This window comes from Stigmatopora nigra, chromosome 8, assembly GCF_051989575.1.
Source record: "Stigmatopora nigra isolate UIUO_SnigA chromosome 8, RoL_Snig_1.1, whole genome shotgun sequence".
NCBI lineage: Eukaryota > Metazoa > Chordata > Actinopteri > Syngnathiformes > Syngnathidae > Stigmatopora > Stigmatopora nigra.
Window position 1 is genome coordinate 5,139,387 of NC_135515.1, and position 16,814 is coordinate 5,156,200.

General features: G+C 38.8%; 1 protein-coding gene across 4 annotated transcripts in view; it reads left to right on the forward strand.

Moving 5' to 3' along the window:
- The window catches only part of gramd1bb (GRAM domain containing 1Bb), a 52,178-nt gene that overhangs the window by 22,434 nt on the left and 12,930 nt on the right, over positions 1 to 16,814 (forward strand). For 2 of the 4 annotated variants that reach the window (XM_077722111.1, XM_077722112.1), the window contains exons 1-3: positions 2,869 to 3,335; positions 10,722 to 10,932; positions 14,915 to 14,935. In XM_077722111.1, coding sequence (XP_077578237.1) covers positions 3,313 to 3,335; positions 10,722 to 10,932; positions 14,915 to 14,935 — 255 coding nt within the window. In that variant the 5' untranslated portion in view covers positions 2,869 to 3,312. Of the gene's footprint in view, positions 1 to 2,867; positions 3,336 to 10,721; positions 10,933 to 11,482; positions 11,504 to 14,914; positions 14,936 to 16,814 lie in introns of those variants that run through there. The other 2 variants (XM_077722110.1, XM_077722109.1) reach the window with 2 other exon arrangements.

A 16,814-nucleotide genomic window follows, 5' to 3' on the forward strand; every position in this document is an offset into this window, starting at 1 on the left:
CTCTATAAGTGACGCCCATCATTCATAAGGTTGAAAATAGCTCAAGTGGCATCCTTGTCTGAGCCTTGTGGGTGATAATGGCCTAGCAACCAAATCAAGCAAGAGTTTTGGTCCCTGTTTATACTTGACATAGCGTTAACTATTTTAGTGGCATTGTCATGTTTAAAAACAAGATGGAAAACAGTCGAAAAACAGTCTGAAGCTGTAGACTAGATAAATGCATATCATAGGGCTGGTATTGTAGACTTGGTTGTTGCTGTGGTATGAAGGTGACTGATTGACTTGACTTTGTTCCTATAAAATGCTCTGCTATAGATCAGTGACTCCCCTTGGAGCATGTGGTGCCACTAGGTGGCTGTATATAACTTTACTATATCTCCCAGCAGTCATGGCATCTGTAAAGCAGGTTTACAATGAAGAATTGCTTAAAAAACATTTAAATACGTGACAAATGTATTTGATGGACAGCTCAACTGTCAGTTACATTGTGCTTTACAGGTACAATATTAATCTTAAATTGTGGACTATTCTGTCAGCAGTCATATTGGGTTGTCTGGAATAATCCTGATAATCCCAATGTTCACCCCCTTTCTTCTCTGCCCCCATCCCTCTTTGTTATAATTGTGATGAGTATGTGGTGGGGGTTATTGAGAGTTTATTTTTATCCTGCTTGCTCCTGCTGTTGCTACTGCTGCTGATGATGGTGATGATGATGATGATGAAAACAGGCTCCAGTATTTATCGGCCTTTTCTTGCTATTTTGATGAGAAGACCAACCCGCGTCATCTCGTCATAGTATAAAGTAGGGCACCAAAGACAAAGCGTGGGCCATGGCACGCCACAGCATCAAAGGACTCATTTTGTGCAGCACACAAGCAGGACAAATGCACAGCATGGAATTCATGGGGTTTTATGTCAGAATTTCTGGACACACTATTGGTTTGAATTCAGGCTTCAACTTCTCATGGTGGAGATTGCGTCTTACTTTAGCTCAATTAGTTGTAAATGTGTTTTTTATTTTTTGTTGCACAACCTTTTCCTAAAGTTGAGCTTGTCCCTGCTTGCTCTTAAATAGAAAATATAGAGAATACGGATGGCTGGGTCATGACAAAACGAAATTGTTAGCTAACCGTTAGGGGGCGTCAGTGCTGAAATATATATACGTACACTGATTTTGACTATTTGATTGGGAGCTGTCCATTCAGCACCACTTGAGCGTTTCTGTTAAATGCAGTACATATGAGGTAAAATATCGCAAAAAAACACAAGTTTTCTATTCCTGACTTCAATAACAATCCATTTTCTAACTTTAGTCCGTGCTGGATTCTTGAGGTCATTATATTTGCTTTTATTTTTGTTATTTTTTCTTAATTTATATTAATTTAGGTCCTCTTCCATACCCCAGTCAGATTAGTAAGGCTGGTATGACCAGTGTGCTTAGTTGTGATATATACATAGCATTAATTATAACCCTAAATTAGGAGTGACATCAAGCACACATTTAGTGGGTCCATTTCCTCTTTTGCCCGGCTAGTGGAAAATGGCGAGGTGGACACCAGATGGACTCTATGTGCGATGACTTACTGCGCCTTCCCTGAAAGCTCCCGCTGCGTCACACTACCATCTTGTCCTCATTTTTCCCTCACTTTCATCTCCCTGCTGTGTTTCCGTTGGATAACAATACTATAGAGATGGTGGCCTCGTAACTGATCTGATCTGATGTGTGTTGCAGAGTCTCTCACTGTTTCTGTTCTGAATTTCAACAAACATATGCTTTCCTTTTTTCTGATTGAAAACTCTTCACATTTACCTGTTCTTGCAGGAGCTTGAATATTGTGTTCAGCAAGTGCAAATGTAGATTCATACATGTGTCATGCATTTGCTTGCCAGAAGTAGATCAAACTTCAGATACAGATACTTCAGGAAGGAATCAATTTACATTTTATTAGCTATTAAATGTTTTGTACAAGTAATATTCATGAGGAATTGAAAATAATGTGCCCCAACAACTCATTTATTCTACCAAATTGGACATTTTAATCATGTTTGTGACGTAGTTTTCACCTGAAAATTTTAGGTTCAATACCATTTAAAGGATTACTACACTTTGTTGCATCAAATTATTTTTGAGTGGACATTAAACCAAAGTCTCAACAGGCAGAAAATCATTTTATCAATCAAAATACTGACAGTTCGTGTTAACAGGCTGTGCTAAGAGGATGGAATTAATCCGTAAATATGCATTAACTTTATTTCACTCTGCATAAGTAGTACGTTAGCATTCCTTCATTAAAAGTAAATGAGAATGTGGTGTCAAGAGGAACCCTGACCTACTGCGGCCATTATGGTTTTCAAAATGACTCATTGTTTTTAAATCCATGGTATGCTGGTCCCTGCCCTTGTGACCTGCAGATTAAATAAGTAGTGCTTCATTGGGCAGTGTCACTGTGGTGCTGTAAAGGTTAATCCCGTACAAATATAGCTCGCTAAACATGACGCCATAGGTAGTGATGTGGTTAGAGATGGAGTGCCCAAGTATAAAACATATGACCCTTTACAAAAGGTGCTCTGCACTGTGTATTCTGGTCATGATCACATTATGATTGACACGGAGTGGAAACCAATACAAAAGGGAAGACTTGCATGAGGTCCCTTTTTTTAATACCCTTCTCATCGTGGAGCATGGGATAGCCAGCGGCTGCAATCAGCGTCCCCGTCCGGCACTTGGGGTCAGCCGGGCTTATCTTAAAAAGAAGAGAAAGGGAGCCATCTAGGGAAGTGGACAGAGGCAGAACGGGAAAGGGTGTCGAGGGCGGGGGAAGGGAGCGCTCCTGCGCCTGCTCACTGTGAGCGCAGCAAGTGCAGCTTTCATCCGCAGAGGCAGTGGCGGAGGGAGAGACGGACGGGGGAGAGTTTGAGCCAGCAAACTGCGAACAACATCAGCCACAGATTTTGATATTAGAAGGTGTCATTTTTTTTCTCCAGTCATTCTTAACACGCCATTTTGTAGATTGCTCCAAGAACGCTTGTTTCCCATTTGGGAAAACTGAAAAAAAAGACTGATTTTTTTTTTTGGCACATGCACCTAGCGCTGCGGCACAGAATGTAGGAGGAATCCAGACACATCTTTGGCGGCCCCCAAAATTATCTGTCCTTTCGGCAGGCTGTTGCTCTGCTTTTCCTCCCGTGCATTGCTCCTCTTCTGCATGGGAGGTGAGAATCGTGGAGGCTGTCAGTCAGCATGCAGCGGCATCAATGGGCAGCCCAGTGCCCACAACACGCTATGGACATTAGACCCACCTCATTGTACTGATGAAAAGCTTCAAGCTCGCCTGGTAAGTTAGAAAATTCAAATCAGGTCATCCCCCTCTTGTGTTCTGCAAGTGCAATTTGACAGCTTTAACCAAATCATGGTTGCAAAGGACAACCCAGACAGGGTCTAGACTTTGGAGTTTTTAAAGGGTTAACAATGGTGATGCAGTGTTTTGCGAGACTCAGTGGAGCACTCACAGACAGAAAGGTTTCTAAATGTGTTTATAGAGCACATGCAATCAGTGTGGACTTGTCTAGCTGTGTGTGACAGGGGTGACCTCCCTCTGCTCCCATCTGGTGGGCTTAATATGAGCACAGAGCAACTCAGGAGGGGCAGTCACGTGGCTGGAATAAAATAACATGAAATAATAAAAGCGGGATGCAACTGCACCCTGTCATCCTTCTCATGTGTCCACATCCAAGTGGCTCAGTTTCTGCCTTCACTAGGCATGCTGATCCTTGCTTTTCCAGCTGCCCTCCTTTCTTTCATCATCTCCTCCCCTTGTTTGTTTTTTGCTCCTCCTCATCTTCTTTGCATGGTATTTTTAGACAAAAAATTGCAGAGCACTGCAGGGGGCTAAAGAAGAAAACATCGGAAAAGCAGTTTCAGCAATGTGCATCCTATTTGTTTCTTTGGTGTCCATTCAGGACTTGATGATCCTAATGAAATTGATTACGTGGTTGTCAGCAAATTTGCTGGATGGCTTGTGAGTGGCAGGCGTTCCTTCCAAACAAACTGTTAGACTTTTGTTTGACATGACTTAATCAGCCTGATAGACATGAGTTGAGAAGCCATCTGTTTGCGCACTTTGGCCTTCTATACATGAAGACATGGACTGTCTGGATGCTACCTTGTTGTATAACATCATGTACTGTAGGTGTAGTCTTTAGTAGTTGGATTGTCACCATTTGGATTTAGGGTGATCCCCAATACAAGAAACTAATGCAAATAACTCTTGTCATCAGATTTTTTTTCCTGGAAATGGATAATCATCTACAAATGCTTGATCAGAGTAGCACAGTGGTTGAGTGGTTGCCATGCGTTCCTCACGGTGTCAGGATGTCAGAGCAAAAACTGGGGCTTAATACTTTCACGTGGTAGTGGGAACCAGCTTTACAAATGAATTGTTGGTTTTTACATGGGAGCATGTTGTTTATGACTTTTTGGGGGGGATTTTTTCACCTCGTCTCATTTTGTGAAATACTTCATAAGTATGATGTTACACAATATAATTTGAGAGTATAAATCATCAAAGTGTATGAAATAATTAACTTAATGTGTGCTCAGGAAAGGAAAAATGTCTTGAAGTATTTTAGGTAGTTGTTGCAGTGACTCAAAATGGTGCGCATCTTTTCTTCTTTGAGCATAATGAGCTAAAAAGCTGTTCCTCTGATATATCAAAAATCTACATTTTTCAGACAGATGCTTCTTATTTAGAAGCTGCAATTGTTCAGTGCTGAAACCAACTGTCCATATATATACTGCAATACATTTAGTGTATATATACGCATGCGTACTTCTGTGACGTCAAGCAAAACATCTAAAGCATTTGGAAATTTCCCCTGACATGCACAGAGGCTTCAGATCTTCAGAAGAAAGCCCGAAACATCCTCAGGCGTGTTTCTTTTCCAAACCATATCCCTGCTCTCTTCTTGAGTCATTTCTAATTGCATCTACTGTGCCTTTTAAACTCTGCAGAAATATTAGTGAATTAAAATAGACCCCTTACATATGTAGTGCTGGTAAATTCTAAAGGACTGATTAACTTACTTAAAGAGATGCACAGTTTGCAATATGCTCACAAACATAGAAAAAATACTTGTCTATTTGTTATGAATAAAAAAATTAAAAATCACTAATACATGGAGTGCAGTACCGATTTAAAGATTAGCACTGCATCATCAGATTGGTCCATAGTGGAGTTCCCTTCAGGGTTTCTGCAGCAAAAGCAAATGACTTTTATTACCCCACTTCTTGGAACGCTACCCAGCTTTCCCTATTGCATTTTAGCCACATGCCATTTGTCATCGTCACCAGACTCTTTGCTCGGCCCAAAATGCTTGATTTTTGTTCTTATTGTTGGCACTTTAAGGGGACTTGAGGGATATAAAATTTATGAATGCAGTGACAGAAAAAGACGGAGGGATGTTGGGTTATTGCCTCATGATGGAGGAGTTTGTTCTAAATTAGTGGAAGCTCTAGTTCATTATATGTACATCACTCATAGATTGGTTTTGGAATTAGATATGCAGAATCCATTTGCTCTATCTCTGTTAATTTCCTTTTTTTGTGCTTGAGTTTGCTGTGGCAGAATAGGTGCAAATTGAGTGCTACATTCTCGGATTAGATTTTAAAGTATGTGTAACAAAAATTCTGAAATAATTTGATTCAAGGTTTAACCGAATATGGAATATCTGCACAGTATTTTGACAACCTTAACAATATTTCAGACTAAACATTGCATTTTAATCAGCAACAGATAATATTCTTGTCAATAATTGGAATGATTATATGTTTAGCCTAGCATTTTTATTGAAATATCTATTTAAAAAAAATCATTCCCTGGTGTATTGTTGCATAGACATCTTCCGATTTCAATGTGCAGAGATATTCTGCAGAAGACAGCAACAGAGTCCCTTTGGGCTTTTTTCTGGTTGTCAAACTTCCTCTCCCTTGAGACTTAAAGTCTCAAAATAACCTCCCCAGAGTTGCTTTTGCTACTGAATTCAATTCACTGGATACTTGTTTCACCTTTTTATATATGACCAAACCATCTTAACCACACAAGTATAATGACTAATGAATTTAATATCACAGTGTCCTATTACAGAAAGTAAAATGAGTGTTTAAAATGATAAATTCACAGTTCAAAATGCACGTTGATGAGAAATATTTCTTCTAGATATTCTTTTCCTAAATGGATTCAAGCAACTGGCTGCTTAATGCATTAAAGTGTGCTTAAACAATTGTCGCCAGCTAATCAAGTGTGAAAGTAAATGCAACATCATCCTCTCACCACACACACACACGCTCACCCTTGCATCCGGTTGGGAACGGTTCAAGTGACGGAGAACATGAATGGCTTGACTGGCTGCCATGGTAACTGCACGGCCAAGACACAGTCAGACATATCCCAGTTAGCCAGGCGTCGGTCCATTAGTGTTGCCAAGACCATGTTGCTAAAAAGCACACCCTCCCTTCTAATCTGATACCACATTTAACCACTTTGTAGTTTTTCCAACCTAAAAGGGCAATTCAAATGTCAATAACCCCTGTTTACTGCGTTGTGGAACCCATAACCGTTTTTTTTTTGTAGAAACTTGATTACATTTGAATTTGAATCAACCCTGCAAGGATGAAAAACTAAATTCAAAATTCAGACAAGAGAACATACATTTCTGCCAACATTGGTCTGCTAACAAAAAATATTGTTTTTGATTGACTATGATGGGGTAATAATTTCTGCAGGAAACAACAATGAGAGGACAAAAAAATATATGTAGCATTTAGTCAGATTTTTGAGTTTTTGGGTGGTTTAATTATTCATTCTAAAATAACAAATAAAAATAATTAAAAACATAGTATTTCACTAATTGAATAAAATACTTAAATTCAAAATCATCCATATTCACATTAGGACAACCTTTTCATGAAAAAAATTGAATTGAAAAACTAACAAACACAAATACTTTGGTAACAACACTGTGTTAATTTCATCACTTTTTTCTATTGTTTATCTGTGCCAGTGGATTTTTTATACTTTAGTGTTCAGATAATGTAAGGTTACCTAAATAAAATGTAAGAGAAAAAATAATTCTCAGTTGGTTATAATATTTAATTAGTATTGAATATATGTATACTCTTACTATATACTTAATTTTTTCCAATTTAATTTTGACCATCTGTTTCGCCTGCCTATTTCCCAAGTAGTTCACCTACAGTGGTTGCCCCAAGTAGGTCAGTTGCTGTGTGCATGTGCAAGCTCATGAGCGCATGTAATGGAAGGCTACCTTCCTCCTTTTTGTTCCACTGCATTCCTCTGCTCAGTGTTCCCACTGATGCTGCCATTTTGAGGGGGTCACATCTTTTTGGAGCGTTTGGCGCACGTGTCTTGTTAAGTGATGATATTTGTGGCTTTTTGTGTCATTTGCATTTGCCAGTGCTTTTTGTTATGGCTCTTTTAATGGTGAAATTGAATGCTAATATGTTGAATTCTGGTTAGGGATGTATACCATCTTACCCGTAGAAATGCAGTACTGTATATTTAGTGATTAAAAACAAACCTTTCTGCTATTCAGGATTTAATTTATTATCTAGAAGACTACATTGCTGCCATAATTATTGTCCAAAATTGCATTCGTCAATGCTTTATCTTTCGGCAATTACACTTGGAAAACAGTTTGTATGATGGATAATGTTTTCTTTTATTGTTACTGCTGCAAAAATGCCTGAAGGCACAATCAAGCTACTCAGTTGTTGTTTTTTTCAATGGCGAGATTCATTTTAGTTGCTGCTATTTGTGTGTGTGCATGTTTAAATTGAAATTTGGAAAAACTCATTCAGAATCTCTTTGGGAGATAATATATACACCTTTGTATATCCAAATATATTCATATATTTATAATAGACTTAAATTACTATATTACCTTACAATCTTTTCCTCGATAAATGGCCAATGCATCAACCACAAGGTATTTTTTTATGGATAATGTGGTGTTCTTTAATATGTGCATTGGTTTATATTGTCCATGATGTTAATTTTCTGAAACAATATAAATAATTGTAGAACCAAATTTGTTTGTCAGTGAGTCATTGACAAAAAACAGCCCATCTTGTCGCTTGTAAATCATCATCGTCACAGGAAAAAATGAATCTGGCTTATATAGGTGTAACCTCAAAGACGGAAGTCACCACTTGTGAGATGTAGGGGAAGCGCAGAATGTAAAGTAACCTGAATGCCGATGATGTCAACCCCTCCATTCATGAAACACATGAATAATTGAGCTTGCAGCAGGCTCCATGTAGCAGCAGTCACAAAAAAAAAGAGGTGGAATGCAACAAGCGAGAAAGAGAGATAGAGAGAGACACTGTCATTCTCCTTGCTCATATGACGAACAACAGAAATCGCGAGAGAAGAGGCTCGCTCGGGTTGTCGCAAATGCTGCAATCAAGCAGATGATCCGACGAGAGGAAGAGCAGAGTAGAGAAAAAAAAAATGAGGACAAAACACAGCAGCTTGCCCGATGGAGCCTATCAACCTTAATTAGACAAAGAAGAGGAGAGGGAAGGATAAAAGCAGACAAGACAACCTCCAGTGTAGCTTTCCTATTTATCTGACGCCATCGTCTTCTTCTTCTTGTTCGATTTTTCCTCCATTTCTGCTGGCATGAATTGGCAGCCATCCTCCCTCCTCTTCATCATCCCTCTTTTTCTCCCGTACCCTCCTCCTCTTCCTCCTCTTGCGCCTCATCGCCGCTGCATGAATGAAGCCGCTTGAAAAGGGAAAATCAAGCGGCTTCCTACATGGCTACAACCAGGTTAGTGGCAGGGAATCACCTTGTGCAGCTCGTTCGACTCCCCACAGGCTAAATCAACATGTGCTATTTAGGATGGAGGGCAGCCTACCCCTCAGACCCTCAGCGTCTTTGCTTTGGCAGCCAGTGTTAAGGGCGATGTAAGCTGGTTATTAGGAGATCAGAACTGGCCGAGGGGAAGATCAGTGGCTCTAAGCCTCCTAAAGAAAATCTCCCTGCCTGTGTCGTCCATCTTTTCCTCTCTTAGCCTCCTGTCCTTCTCGCAGAAAGACAAAAGGAGGTAGAGAGAAGGACCCTAGCCGTAGTGGGATGATCCGTTGGGTGAACAGCTCGTTGCTGGGGATCGTCTACGAGGACATGGTGGTGTTTGAGTGCGTGAGCGTGGCCGACAAGGGTTGCCGATGCCTCCAGGGCTGTTACGGCGACGTGTTGAGGGATCCAGTCTTTCACCAGGGGTATGGACAACTGCATTTTGTGGTAGAGACATGCTTTCAAAGTGAATTGTTATTGTTGTTGGTTGCGTATGGCAGCTGGATACATGTCATAGGAAGTCTGGAGGTCATTCCATTTGTAGGATTTCAATATTAAATCAAGATTTAACAGATTGGATTGGATAACTTTATTCATCCCGTATTCAGGAATTTTTGTGGGGTTTGTCTGACAATGCATCTTTTAACACACACTAGCATGTTCATCTGTGTTTGTATTTTTCTCCCTCTGCATGCACACTTTGTGAACTATGGCGTGCCGCATGGCCTTATGCTGCCACAAGACTGTAAGAAAGGCTTTTTGCCAGATGTTTTTTTCAGGGTTCAGTAAAACCATGGAAATAAGTATGGGCCCTCCTAGAAAGTCCCAGAATCTGAGGATATTGTGGAACATGTTTGGTTCATTTAAGCCAGTCGGATTTGAGAGCTTTAGATACTTTAAAAGAGACTGTTATAAAACAGTATGGTATTTTTTTTGGATTTGTGTGACTTGCTTATGTGATTGACACCTAAAAGCTCTTCTATTTGTGTGTGCAGTATATGGCATGCAGAGTTCAGAACTCTCGTAGGCTCTTTACTAATTGTGGTAACTCATTGATAAGATCATGATGCATATAAGTTCAGAAAAAAATGTTTCAATCACATCTGACTGTAGTAGATCTCCCAGCACCATTTTTTTAACCTGCGAATAATTGTGTCCACATACATCTCGCTTTCTCAGCTGTTCTGGATCTACCGGATCTACCTTGGGAATGCAGCCACATAACTAGCACATTTAATGTATACGTTGTCCTTCATCCTGTGAGATTTCCCAAGCACCGAACAGTGCAAAAAAAAAAAACTGAAAGGACCTGGTTGTCAGTCTTTTTTATGCAGTATTTCCTCCTCAGGCAGCAGGCCAGAAAAGTATTTTTAGTCACAATGAATATTTAAAACTCCGTTGCTATAGTGATCTTCACTCCAAGTTGAGATTTATTAGCTGTGTCGTTAGGGGCACTGCTCCAAGCGGTATGTTTTTTTCATTTTTATTTTCATTAAGTCTATACTCTCCCATCTTGAGGTGATAACTTAACTTATTAGTCCAATGGATCAATGCAATTATTATTATTACCCAGATTGCACATAGAGCGGCTATCCTAATGTTAAGTTATGAATGCCAACTGCAAAGATCTCATATGAAGGAACCACAGATGTTGATAACTCAATAATTGTCAAGCCAAGGAGATGGTTCAATGATAATTGAACTTGGAATTGTCAAGTCACTGCATCATTATTGTGCTGTCATTCCATTTTTATCCAAATATTTGCATTTAACAAATGGTGTTACAAACTAATCCAGTTTTCAATAGTTTTCTCATCTCTTATCTTTCTTTTTTTTTTCCCCAGCACTACCAGTAACTCAAACAAGAGCACTCCAGCTTGCTCACCAGTCCTGCGCAAACGCTCGCGCTCTCCCACACCACAGGGCCAGGAGGGTGACAACATGGTGGAGAAGGGCTCGGACCACTCCTCGGACAAGTCCCCCTCCACGCCCGAGCAGGTTGTCCAAAGGACCTACTCACTGCAATCGGCACGCAGCGGGGGAAAGAACTCCAAAGTGAGTAATGCCGTTTTGCTTATCTAATCTGCTTCCTAAATAGAACAAATACTTCTTCTAGTACAGTAAAAAAATGGAATTATGGAATGTTACACTTTTCCGTGGTAGGTTATTCCAGAAGGACAACCATAACTATAGTTCTTTTTTTATATGGGCTTTAATGATCTATATATCCTGCCCACAATTCAAAATAAGTGTGTTTACATTATATCAGGAGGTATCCATGATGTTCTTAGAGTACTTTTGCCTTTTTTGAAGGGAAAATGTATTTTATATAATGTATGTTATTGTAGTTATGCCACTGTCATAGTCTCATTGTCTCTCAACTTTTAAAAAAATCATTTACTGACATCTTTGTTCATTCATCCACTCGCAGTTTTCACTCCCTCCTTCCAAGTAACTTATAATACATGATAGCAAGTACCATTTGATGAAGCCAGTTTTGTTGATATTTCCAGCTGTTTTTTTTTATTTCTTGGTATTTATTTCTTTGTATTCATCTTTTTATCTGATTTTGTTTTTCTTTGTTCTTCTCCTGTTTGCATGCTAGTCTCACAAGCGACTTTCCAAAGTAAGCATTACTCTTTCTTTCTGTTCTTCAAATGTTTCCGTGCTTCTCCTCCTTCTCCTCCTCCTCCTCCTCCTCCTCCTCCTCCTCCTTCTCCTCCACTGATCCTTTTGCATCCTTGCTCTTGTCTTGTGAGCTGCTCTGTGGAACCATCTCACCCTCAACCCAACCTGCTTCTCCATCTTGTATCCATGAACAATAGTCTATTATGCCTGACTCACCTGCTCTACCTTCCCTTATTGTTCCTCTCCAGTGATTTACAATGTAGCACTTGTGTTAGTTGATTGATGATGCCTTTACACTCACTGGCTACACTATTATGTACATCTGCACAATCTAATAAGAACGAAGCAACAGATGTACCATATCTTGACTTTAAAAAATAACCTGATGATTGATACATTTTCATCAAAGAGATGTTAAGTTATCCATTTTGGTTCAAGTTAGAAGTCAAGTAAGATGCTAATGTAGTTCATTGCGTCCCTTTTCTGATATACTACACATACTAATATGTCTCTTTTATTGAGCTGATTGAGGATAGGAGCAGGACATCATTGATAAAGGCAAATAATTAATCTCACAAGGTTATGAAAATAGTAATTAGTAAAAAAGTATTATTAATTCAGTAAAGATATCATTTGTATCATAACTAGTATAGTGTGTCTTACTAGATTGTGCAGATTTGCCTTTTGGGTGTAAATGCATTTGGTTACTTTGGAATTTCTCTTTGGTTAGGTACAAAATCAAATCAAACAGTACTGTTTTTATCACAAAGCAGCTTCATGATATTTTTTAGTGTGCTGCACGTAAACAATATGGTAGGAGTTCTTAAACTGTGGTGCCCTGAATGCCCCCCAGAGAGTCTCTGGTATTATGAATGCACACTGAATTAGTTCCATCTTATTTTTTTATTTTTTCAGGAAATATTATTGGTTAAATATGTTTCCCCTAAATGCTTTTCAAAGTATGGTTTACAAATTATGGGGGAAAAGATCCTCTCCTTTCACATTTGATGTGGTCTAATTCTAAATGTTCTCTATTTTTGTTACAAAAAATAATAATATAAAGCCTGGAAGGAGAAAAAAATGGCTGGCAACCAGTTCAGTGTGTACTTTGTTTCCTCCCCATAGTTAGCTGGGATGGATTTCAGATAGAGCTGAATACTCCAGTGATATATAAAAAAAGAGAGAGAAAAGGGAATAATAATAACACAACAAATTAACAGGAGGGTTGTATTTAGGGTGCCTCGTGATGCTCTGTTTGCTGCAATGCACAATCTGCTTTATACACACGCACGCGCACATGCACACAAACACACACACACACACACACACACACACAAATACACACACATACACAAACAACACAACACAAAGCACATGCCAAATGATTACATCACTCCTCACTTGTATGCCACAAACTAAGCCGTCCACAACAAGCTGCTCCCTCCGCCCAACTGCAATCCCCCTTCATGTAAGCCAGTCAGCACTGGTCACATGACTTCAGACCATGGCGTGAGGTCGTCTCAGCAACGTGAGCTTGATCACCCTGGCCCTAATGCAATCCAAATAAAAGTGCATGTTCAGCAAGTGGAGCACCCTGCCTCCCTGCACAAACACCAACAATCACGCCGGCCCGGCGTGTCAAAGCCAACAGGGGGGACATCCTCACCTTTTTTAGGCCTACGTTCAATCAGTAGTTCCTTCAACTCGCTGTGTTCGAAGCTCATTTTATTTATGCGTTGTTTTCTCTTGAATTTTCTTTCAGTATGACAGACTAAACCTGATTAAAGTAAGCATTTCTTCTTGTTGTCTTTTGCCCCATTGGCCTTCCTTTCCGCTCAATCCCTAGACTTTCCCTAATTCCACGTGACACTTGTCAAATCCTCTGTGATAGCTACAGTCCTTTACAGTTTTCTCTCCTCCTGATGAAAGGACTTTCTTGTCACGCTTTGGAAGATAAACAATGCTGAAGTATTTACATTTTGACATTGTTAATAATGGTGCAACTTGGCCAGAGCTACCAATATTTCCACCTTTACACGGAGTGATGTTTGCGTCCCGAAGTATGAATATTGCGCAGCATCGTCATATATTTCTCAGTACTACCTGATACAGATTTCTGCCTTTTAATGTGGGAGCCCCTTCTTATATGTACAGCGAATTGGAAGCACTATTGTAATCCAGAGACAGTCTATGTTATCGTGAATAGACATGATGAGTCAATGTGTCTTGATTCCCATGGCAGAGGCTCCACCGAACCCTTAGGGTTCCATCAAACCCAGGTTAAGAACTAAGGTTCTAGACCCTACGACACACCAGTTGTCTCTAAGCTGCAATATAATGTAGTCACCCCATCAAACATGAACGAGCACACGCATACACACGCACACACTCATGCATGTGTGTTATCAAGCCAGCTCCCTCAAAGTAATTCTCTTGTGTCTCTGTCACCTTCAAATCAGATTAGTCCACATTAACCCAGTGATTTTCACAGCCAGGCCTACAAGTACTGCAAGAAGAACTTTTTTTTTTGCAGGGTGGAATGAATGCATGGCCTTAAATAACTATTTGTCATATTACTGCAAAGCATTACCGTCCTTAAAAGCTTTATATTTAGATTTAGATTTTACGTTTTCTTTTTTTTAGATTAGAGAAAATGTTAAAAAGGCTTTCACACTTTGCTTTTATTATTGCATCTATTCATTATTATTCCTATCCAGGACTTTTATCCATCTGCCCCATGTATCGTCCCTGAACGATGTTCCGTATGGTTCCCAGTAAAACGCTAAATGACGAGGCAGGAAATTGTTATCCTTGACATATCAGTACACTTTGCTTCCATCTGCTGTTTTGAAACTGGGAGGTACACTGTTTTTCATGAGGGCCACCTGTGACTTGAACTCAGTCAAATCTAGAATATTAAAATGTCTTGATTGGTATGGTCAGAGGGCTATTTATCGACAAGACAGTCATTTCATTTTGTACAAATTATTTTTTTATTATTCACAACACAGGTTATGTCATTTTTAGTCCAAACTATTCAAAACGGTTTCACTTTAAACATTTTAAAACACAACCATGCATTCTGTTTATACTCAAGATTTCAATCCCTGCCTTAAAATAGTGTTCAGTTAATCTTAACACAGTAAAACTCTTGACAATATTATGCCTGAAACCTGCAACAATAAGTGTTATTTTAATTTCTCTCTCGCATTATTAATCCAAACTGAATGTTGTTGTTGTGAATGTATTTTTGTGAGTTTTTTCCTTGAATTGTGTTACAATGCGCAAGTATGCTTGCAACAATTTTGATTTGAAGTGTTTTTCATTTTCAAATCCCCGACCTGGAGAAATATTCCTCATTTTAATAATCCAAATCTCCTTTCTCTGTTTTATCTTTTTGCCTCTGCAGAAGAGCCAAAGCTGGTACAACGTAAGTGCCTCAATTTTTTACTGTATATGGGATTGACATGATTTTCCGTGTTCATTATTTGTGGATGTATTGCTTACATGTTTGTGACAAGTATCATGTCTGTCAAAAGGGAGTTTAAAAGCTCAACAGGCGGTCTTTTGTGCAGCTGTCCTAAACATGTTGTCAATCGTTATGTGATCATGCTGGGAACACACTTGAATGTACTTTTACTGTATTTTGTATATTTGTGGTTGGAGAAAATGACACAACTTTCTGGAGGAGCAGCAGTAGTGATATTCTAGATGTACTTGGTATATTTTTTGTAAATTATCTTGGGCTCACTAGGTGTTTTTATCTTTTTTTATGTGTTAAACACCAAGTACATACTCCTGTTGAGCCCACCTGACAGCTGTTGTGTTCAAGAATTTGACATTTATTGACCTTTTATAATGCAAGTAATAGAAAACTAACTTAATATGCGTGGTTACATTTTCAGATTAAACGTGTAGATGAATTTTCACTTAGTGTATTCAGCTATATTTACAAATTCCAGTCGAATTTTTAAGAATGTCATGTTTTTTTTTGAACCGTTAAACAATTCTTGGGACTTTTTTCAAATTATACATGAATATTAATGCTTCTTCATCAAGAAAATCTTGAAATTTCTGACTCCAACATACAGTATCGGAATTTACTTTATGAGAACTCAAAAAATATGAATCCATGTCAGTGACATGCAACATTTGTTGCAGTTTTCAAGCAGACCACAGGGTGGTAATAAACCCTGTATGTAAATTTGCAAGGGGACACTGCTTCTTTTCAACTTCTCCCTGGCACACTTTTTTGACTGCTTGTTGTTTTGATGAAACCCACAATGATGATTATTGGATTTAAAATAGTCTTTAAAACAATCCAAATAATTGTTGGTTTTACCTAATCAATATTCTTATTCTTTTTATTCCTATTATTCTCTTTATTATTGTTGCAGCTATTATTATTATTATTTAGTTTGTATTATTGTTGTTATTAGTAATATTATTAATATTATTAATATTACTATTACTATTATTGCTATTATTATCCCCTCTGTGTGTACGCTCTCTCCCCAGCATGAAAGACAGCACATCATGAGAGTAAGCATGACCTGTATTTTGGATTGTTTTGAAGGTTTTGAGGTTGTTTTGCTCACTGTGGCCTTTTAGACAGGCGGCATGATACCAATCTGGCTCTCCAGTCTGCTTGACACTTCATTTCCAGTTTGTGGTTTCCACCTTGCTGCAATACTAAAATTACAAACTTTTTTTGTATGCCTTTTACAAAGCTTTGAATGCAAAATAACTTGGGGTTATGTCAAATGCATTTGACAGTCAAATCTAGATTGGGATTCCACAAGTGCACATTTAAACTTCTAATTCTGGTACGCAACAGGTGGTAACCCACGCATGGAGGTTCGCACTGTACTAAACAAATCCACAAACCATTAAGTCGGCATTATTGGCAAGCTTTGAATGCCTTTTACATTATATGGCAATGGAGCATGATGGCTGAAGGTTCCGTGTCCGTACGCATAAATTGGAAAGTGGGATACTATTTGCCGAAGACCTGGGCTCTGTCTGTATCTGTCCACAAAACCCTAAACAGATTCTTTAATACCTCACCTGCAAAGTGGATTACAGCTTCCTACTGAGCTACTCACATAGCCTACTAATATCAGCATAACAGTTACTGCTCTAGAGTTGACATAGTTGAAGATGATGTTACTAGCAACTTATGTTATTGACTAACTTTTACACAAGGAAAAATATTATCATTGTCTTCACATCTAGATATTTAATTGATAACATTGCAAAAATAATTTGTTCTTTGAAAATATCTTCTTGCTCCTGTTAATATTCTTCTT